This window comes from Leopardus geoffroyi, chromosome E3 (genome assembly GCF_018350155.1).
Source record: "Leopardus geoffroyi isolate Oge1 chromosome E3, O.geoffroyi_Oge1_pat1.0, whole genome shotgun sequence".
In the NCBI taxonomy this organism is placed as follows: domain Eukaryota; kingdom Metazoa; phylum Chordata; class Mammalia; order Carnivora; family Felidae; genus Leopardus; species Leopardus geoffroyi.
Window position 1 is genome coordinate 18,045,211 of NC_059340.1, and position 7,926 is coordinate 18,053,136.

The 7,926-nt window shown below is 52.3% G+C and overlaps 1 protein-coding gene across 1 annotated transcript; it reads right to left on the minus strand.

Annotated features, from left to right (window-relative positions):
• Positions 1–2,288: 2,288 nt before the first annotated feature.
• On the minus strand, positions 2,289–7,616 carry ORAI3 (ORAI calcium release-activated calcium modulator 3). The gene is made up of 2 exons (XM_045462075.1): positions 7,147–7,616; positions 2,289–3,777 (listed from the first exon to the last, which is right to left on the minus strand). The coding sequence occupies exons 1-2, from the start codon at positions 7,372–7,374 to the stop codon at positions 3,118–3,120; spliced, it is 888 nt and encodes a 295-aa protein (XP_045318031.1). The 5' UTR covers positions 7,375–7,616; the 3' UTR covers positions 2,289–3,117.
• Between the last annotated feature and the right edge of the window lie 310 nt (positions 7,617–7,926).

The window sequence follows — 7,926 nt, forward strand, 5'->3', positions numbered from 1 at the left end:
TGCTCTTCTTTCCTGCCCCTTCCTTGTGCGGCCAAAGGCCTGAAAGGCTGCAGATTCGCCACAGGTCCTGTGGTCCTGGCCTCAGCTGTCGCCTCCCTTCACCCGCCTTGGTGGAGTCAAGAAAATAATGCCTGGTTAGCCAAGCCCCGTTGGCAGAGTTGGCCACTTTTCCCGGATCTTTCTTACTAGCAGAGCTTGGGGAATGCCCAATTTCGACCCCGGAGAAATGGCTACAGCCCAAAGCTGGTCTCGGAGGCCGATGAGAATTTCCAGCCTGGTATAGAGAGGCCCAAGTAATTCTGAAGAGCTGGCCTAGCGAATCTGCGGGTCCTCCTGTGGGCGGAGCCAACGCGCGGCGCGCAGAGGGCGTGGCCAGGGCGTGTAAAGCCCGGCGTCGCGGGGGCGCTTCCTGTAGGACCCACCGAAACCGTGCGGGCTGGGAGGGGCGCCTAGGAGATGGAAAAATACAACCAACAGCGGTGACTCAGGCCGTTTGCCTGGTGTCGCACACAATGCCGGGAACGTTTTCCTTTCGCTGTCCCCTTGGGCCCCAGCTGTTTCAGATGCCCATTTGACAGATTGGGAGACTGAGGCCTGCAGAAGGTGCCGCATTTTACCTATAATAGAGCCGCCATTCGTAATTAAATTCGAGGCTGCCTCAAAGTTCTGTGAAAAGTCTTGGGGGGCATAAAGGTCTTAGAACAGGTCTGGTGAAAAATAAACTAGTACCTACTGGAGCTAGGCTGGGCTGGTCGATTCTCCGAGCACCATGCTCCCAGTGCCCTCAGCTTGGAGCCGGGGCGGGGGGCTATGCTTACGTGGTCCCACCGCTGGAGGGCAGCACCAGCCCAGGCGCTAACGTCGCCGAGGCTGGGTACCCTTTTATTTCGCTTGGACGCAGGACATCCTGGTTTCTGGGTAACCGCACTCTCAGAAGGACCCCCTGCTTGAGCTGAGGATGCTCTAGGTTTCAGACATCTCTGCCTACATTCGTTCCTCCCTGTGTGACCTTGGGCAAGCCATTGACCTCTCAAAATTTAAGATTCTTCCTCTGAAAAATGGATGTTCATTCCTGTCTCACAGGAATGTTATAGCAGTCAGAACAGTAAAGGAGGGGTGCCTGGGTGGCTCAGTCAGTTAAGCTTCTGACTTCCGCTCGGGTCATGATCTTGCGTTTCATGAGTTCGAGTCCTGCATAGGGCTTTCTGCTGTCAGCGTGGAGCCCCCTTTCGGTCCTCTGTCCCTCTCCCTCTCTGCCGCTTCCCTGCTCAAGCTATCTCTCAAAAATAAATAAACATTAAAAAAGAAAAAAAAACAAAAACAAAAACAGTGCGGGAAAGGACCCTGAGGCCTGGTTCATACAAATTCACAATTTTAAGTTACAGGAAAAGAGAAAAGAGGGACTGGACCAAGGTCTCATGCTAAGAATAGAGGAGCGAGGATTAGAGCCCCTTACATTTTTGAGGAAAATTAGACTTACATGAAAGCCTAATTTTTTTTTTTTTTTTTTTAAATTTTTTTTTTTTTTTCAACGTTTATTTATTTTTTTTGGGACAGAGAGAGACAGAGCATGAACGGGGGAGGGGCAGAGAGAGAGGGAGACACAGAATCGGAAACAGGCTCCAGGCTCTGAGCCATCAGCCCAGAGCCCGACGCGGGGCTCGAACTCACGGACCGCGAGATCGTGACCTGGCTGAAGTCGGACGCTTAACCGACTGCGCCACCCAGGCGCCCCAATGAAAGCCTAATTTTTATATGAAAGCACTGGTGATAAGAGCAGATTCCTTTCTCTTGTCCCAGTTGAAAGGTATTGATTGGCTTCTTATATCAGACAGAAGGAGATCTCCCATGTTATGGTAAAGGTAGTCCAAGTTTTCATTGCTTTGGGCAAGATCCTCCACTTTGTCGGGCCTGTTTCCTTATCTCTGAAATGGAAATGGTGAAGACTTGTCTCTTGAGGTCGTTGTGAGGGTTAAATAAGATATCCTTGCTCCTAGTATGTAGTAGTCACTCAAGAAAGAAACTTACACTTTAGAAACTCTAAATCATCAATGGAAGAGATGGAGACCCAAGAACAAGAGTGCAAAAATTTTAGCCTTGGAATAACTCAGTCTCCAAATCCGAAGATACTGGTCCCTGCCAGCACCAGAAGGGGATCATATCTGGAACCATTCTTCCGCGCCCCCCCCCCCCCCGCCCAGGTACACCTGCTTCCACCTAGCTCTTAGGAGTAAGTCACCTGATCCCAAGGAGGCCCCCTCTTCACCCCATTCACAGCTACAGGGACATCTGTGAAACACATTTTATTATACAAAACAAGGTGCATCAAAAATTCAGTGTGAGAATAGCTCTGTATTCCAAGGGCTAGTGACTGGATCCTCTCCCTTAAAACCTCCCCACCCCAAACCCTTACTAGAGAGTCAGGTTGGGCACACAGGCCCTCAGTCTCCAAAGATCTCCAGCCCTGGCCCAGGAGAGTGAGAACCAGACGCAGAAGCTTAAGTGTGGGTCTAGGGCAGTGGGGCAGGCACTTGAACCTCCATAAATAGCGAGGCTCCTCCTAGGAAAGAGTGGACCTATGTCTGGGTTAGAAACACCCAAATCCTTCTCTTCAGCAACTAAAGCAAAAATGTGGAACCCATCAAAATCTGGAGATGGGGAAAAGCTTTCCCAAAATGCCAACCATAAAGTAGATTCTACAAAAATAAAGCAAGGGTTAGCTACCTTCTGAGGCAGCTGGGTGGGTGTGTAACCTCTGACTTCCACATCCTGTACAGGGTTAAGGTGTTAAGGGTCAGCACCAAAGGTCTGACCAGGGTCTCCCTGCCTCCCCTCTAGCTACATGAGACTTGGACTGAAGACCTTCTACTTCCTCCTCTGTTCCTCCCAGCCCAGATATAGACAGACTGGGATAGACTGACAGCGAGGAGAATCCCTGGGAATGTAAAAGCTGCCCCCGGGGCCCACCCCAAAGGACTCAGAAAGCAGGAGTCTGGTCTCTACCTGGGAGTGGCCACAGGAGTGGCTCCAGACAGGGGCAAGGAATGGGGTCTGTGGACCTGGGTCCTCCTGTAGACCGGAGGGAGGCAGTGTTTACAGTAGTGGTTAACATCAGCCTCACACAGCCTGCAGCTCCCCCTGCAAGCGACTCAGCTCCTCTAACTCTTGCTTATGGCGGTCTGTCTTATGTGCCACCAAGGAGCGATAGAAATGCAGGGCAAAGGCCACGAATACAAGCCCCACAGGTACCATGATTGCTGTGGAGGCCATAGCTGCTTGCCAGCCTGGTCCATGGGCTCCTCCACCAACACATGCTTGCCGGGGTGGGCAGGCCTCAGATGGCTCAGCCTGTGATGGGGCTACAGAAGTAAAGGATGGCTTGGAAGCTGGACTAAGGGAGGTGGTCACTGGTGACAGAGTCCCAGGCACCTGGGAGGCAGGTACCAAAGGGGCTGGTGTGCCCGAGGGTGCCCCAATGGGCACAAACTTGACCCAGCCAACCAGAACAACTTCAGCGAGGAAAAGGAAGGTGCCCAAGGCAGTGGAGAAGCCCCAGGCCAGCTCCACATAGCGGTGGAGTCGCTGGTGTGGAGACTGGTGGACAGAGTTGAGGTTGTGGATGTTGCTAACGGCTTCTATGTGGGGCAGCAGACAGGTGGAGACCATGAGTGCAAAGAGGTGCACAGCCACTAGCACGGTGGTGCAGGCACTAAAGGCCACCAGCAGGCCTGGCGGGTATTCGTGGTTGCTCTCCAGCTGTACCTCCACCATGGCCACCTGTGGGGACAGAGATGGATTGAGTGCCTATAACCTCTTTGGCAGTAGAGGGTTGTTTTACCTGTTGGTATACATTACCAAGGTATCCCTAGGACCTAGAACAGTGCCTGGCAGGAAGAAGGTGCTTAGTCTCTGTTGAGTGAATGAATTGGTAGCCTCGGTAAGGCTCTGTCCTGTACTGGCTTTGGTTTCTGCACCTGGCTATTGAGAGAGCTGGGTGACACATTTCTGGAAATCTTACCTTGTTATCACCTAAGGGTTAAAAAACAGATTCTGGAGCTGGGCCACCTGGGTTCACTCTCAGCTCTACAAGCTGACAAGTGACATATGGCTCTACGCCTTAATTTCCTTATCTGGAAAGTGGGGATTGATAATAATATCTACCTGCCTTACAGGGTTGTTGTGAAAATTAAATGAGATAATGTACACCAAGTAATAAGAATGGTATAAGGCACAGAGTAAGTGCTAGTTAATTGTGTTGTTATTAATTATTAACTGTTATTAACACTAGTGTTCTTAACACTGTCAATAGTGTTATTAACACTGAAGTCTGGGGTGCCTGGGTGGCTCAGTTGGTTAACTGGGTCATGATCCCATGGCTCATGGATTCGAGCTTCGTGTCGGGGTCTGTGCTGACAGCTCAGAGCCTGGAGCCTGCTTCAGATTCTGTGTCTCCCTCTCTCTCTGCATCTCCCCCACTTGCACTCTCTCTCTTCCTCTCAAAAAATAAACATTAAAAAAATTAAAAACAAAACAAAAAAACACCAAAGTCTAAGGCTAGTGCCTGCAAATTGGTATACCATGAATCCAAGCCAGCTTTGCACATGTTTTGCTTGGCTCATACACTGTGTTTTTTAAGGAATTAGGTTGAACTTTTAAAACTCTAGAGATTTCAGGGCACCTGGATGGATCAGTCAGTTAGGCGTCCAGCTTTGGCTCAGGTCATGACCTCACGGCTTGAGTTTGAGCCCTGCATTGTGCTCTGTGCTGACAGCTCAGAGCCTGGAGCCTGCTTCAGATTCTGTGTCTCCCTCTCTCTCTGCCCCTCCCCTGATCATGCTGCCTCTCAAAAATAAATAAACATTAAAAAAAAATTTTTTTTTTTAACTCTAGAGATTTCATATAAATATCTCTATTTCTGGATCCTCTTGAAAATTTGGAAGATCTGGTTACACTAGGCCCACATTCCTGCATGGCAACTACCAGCTAGAATTGAGTCATGACTGCTCCCCTGCTCCCTTTGGACAGGTCATGGGGTCTCCTGATAGCCACAGTCCCCACCCAGCCAACTTGGAGTCCATATTAAACTGCCTGTCCTTTGCAAACATTTGCGCTGGTGATCCCGTTCTAGGCTTGTGTAAATTTGGATTCTAGAGCCAGACTACCTAAGTTCAAATTCTGCCACTTACTTGCTGTGGGATCCTGGGCAGGTGTCTTAACATCTCTGATCCTGTTTTCGCATCTGTAAAATGGCCATAGTAGTGGTACCTACTTCATAGAATAATAAACGTGATACACGTAAAAGCTCTAAGCACATTGCCTGGTACTGCATGACAGTGTAATACAATTTGTCTGTTATTCTAACCCAGGCTACCCAGATACCAGAATCTGGATCTTTCCCCATGCCTAGTTCTTACAGGATCCATTATATTGCTCTGGGGCTGAGAGAAAGAAGGTACAGAACCTGGAAGGTGGTGGTAGGAAGACAAGGCTAAGTATTTTGGGAAATTGGGCCATGGTGAGTGTTAGCAGGTGTTTTCCACTGACAGTGATCTGGGCCAGGCCTAGTCCTGGTTTCTCCCAGAGCCTGACCCAGTCTTGCTCTCCCCTGGCCAGAGTGGGGCCAGTCTGCCCCCAGAACCTACTCATCTGGTCTTTTGATCCTGCAGAGAAGGTCCTGGTGCTTAAGCTGTCACCTCAGCAACATGCAAGTCCAGCAGCAGGCCAGATTGTCCCCTTGGGAACAGGCTGGACCATGGGATGGATGGGGGTGGGGGACCTCTCTCAGCTAGGTCCAGGAAGTTGCTTCCTTCCCTCTACAGTCTGTACAGGAGAAAAAGAGCCACTTCACTGTCTCTAGCTGACCCCACATCAGGAAAACTGGACTGGCCTATGGACACTGGGTCCCTATACAGAAAATGATAGAACTCGGATGACCCTTAAGGGTAGACTTTTCCTCTCATCATTCAAATACATAGGCTATGGTAAAGAGAAAGAAGCAGAGACTAACCCAAATCACCTAGTGTTGTGACTCCTCTATCCCCATGTCCGTATGTTCCTATGAAGACTCCCCACCAGCTTGCTTGCTTTTTCCTGTCGTGTTGGTGGGGAAACTCTGGACTAACTGAGTCCAGTGAACCTGGGCCCTAGTTCATTCTGTATCCTTCATCTGCTGAGTGCTCTTGGCAGAGGCACTGCCCCATTCTGGGCCTTGGCTTCCATGCCTCTCCAATTAACAGACAGGCTGAGCCATCTCTGATGCGTGTCTTGTTCTGACATGCTGGGATCTAGAGTTTGATGACAAGAATCAGCTCATCCTGGGGCGGGTACTTGCAAGCTACAGAGAGCGCACCCTCCATGATCTCAGTTTCCCACTGGACTGCGAGGGGGAGGATGCCTGTCCAGGGTCACACAGCTGGCCACAGGCTGGGAGGAGCCAGGGTTTGTGTCTGCTGACTCCTCCTGACCCTGAGATTCCCTCAGTCCCATTTCCTCCGCTGGGCCTGTTGGCTGATATCATCCTCCCACACCTGCAGTTTATCAGTTCCGAAATCACATATCAGCTTCCTAATCAGCTTCTTTCCCCAGCAGCTTCCTCACAGGCATCCTCTCTGCTCAGAGCTGTCCTGCGTTACACCAAGCACTCTTTATGATTGCTAGGAACTGGCCACCCTCTTTGGGATGGGGCCACCTTCAGCTGGGTGACTACGTTTATTCATTTTTTTGTCTTTGACTCTCCCAGCCCTGTTTTTATAGCTCCCACCAAACTCTGATTTGCCTTCGAATCTCTCATGGTAACCTAGTAAAGACTTCTGCCTGGGACGTGCTCCTTTGGGACCTCTTTGCCCCATCCTTGCATATATATCCCCGTTGGTGATTTGTCTCCCCTCAGGACACCTTTCGGTCTTGTTTATCCTCTTCCTGGCCCGGTTTATGCTAGGGGTCTTCTTACACACTTACACACACACACACACACACACACTCAGAAAAAGGGACTGGAGTAGTCCCTTGGGACCTTGTTTGTACTCCTTTACCTCTTAAAAACCCCTTCCTCTGTCCCGTCTCCCGTGGGTACCCGTTTACTTCGTCCACGACCCCATGCCCCCATGTGCCTCACCCCCACCCTGTGCGCCCCTTCCCTCCCCTCACCATGGCGAAGCCCGAGAGCAGGGCAGACGTGCGGCTGGAGGCTTTGAGCTTGGCCCGGCTGAGGTAGAGGCGGCGCCAGCTGAGCGCCCGCAGCGAGTGCTGACTGGCCCCCATGAGGTCCAAGTAGCCCCGGTGCACGAACTCTCGGTACGTGGCCGAGCCCGCGGGGCTCTCGGCCTCCGGGTTCAGCGGGGCCTGTTCGCCCGCGTCCCCCTCGCCGCCCTTCATCCTGGGGGCTGCAGCACTGGGCGGGCTGGGCGGTCACGGGGGCCCCGAGTCGCCCTGGGGGCCCCAGGAGGGCAGGCCCCGGCTGGCAGAAGGCCCCATCCCACGGCGGGGCTAGCGGGGATGCGGGCGGCGGGCTCCCACGAAGAGGCGCCCAGGCGAAGCCGAAAGAGCAGGCGTCTGCAGGGAGACCTAGGGGCCGAAGCGGGACAGGAGAGGCCGAAACCGGAACTAGGACGGAGGCGGAGTCGGAGCGGCCACATGATGGGGTGGAGCCGGGGGACTGTGGGCCGAGATCCCGAGGGACCCCGCGACCCAAGGCCACTTCACTATCGCCCAGGTGCCGGAACCCCGACGAGGCAAACGCCTAGCCCCAGCGTGTGACTTGGGGGTCCCCGAGCCCTGGACCATTGAGGCACACCTGGACACCCCCTAGATGTCCAGACCTCCAATCCCCTCCCCCCTAAATGATGAGCTGGCGAAAGGTAAACCTATCCACCTTTAGGGATCACAGGACGTCCGGCATCCTCAGTTCCGGGAAGCTTAGGGGACGCG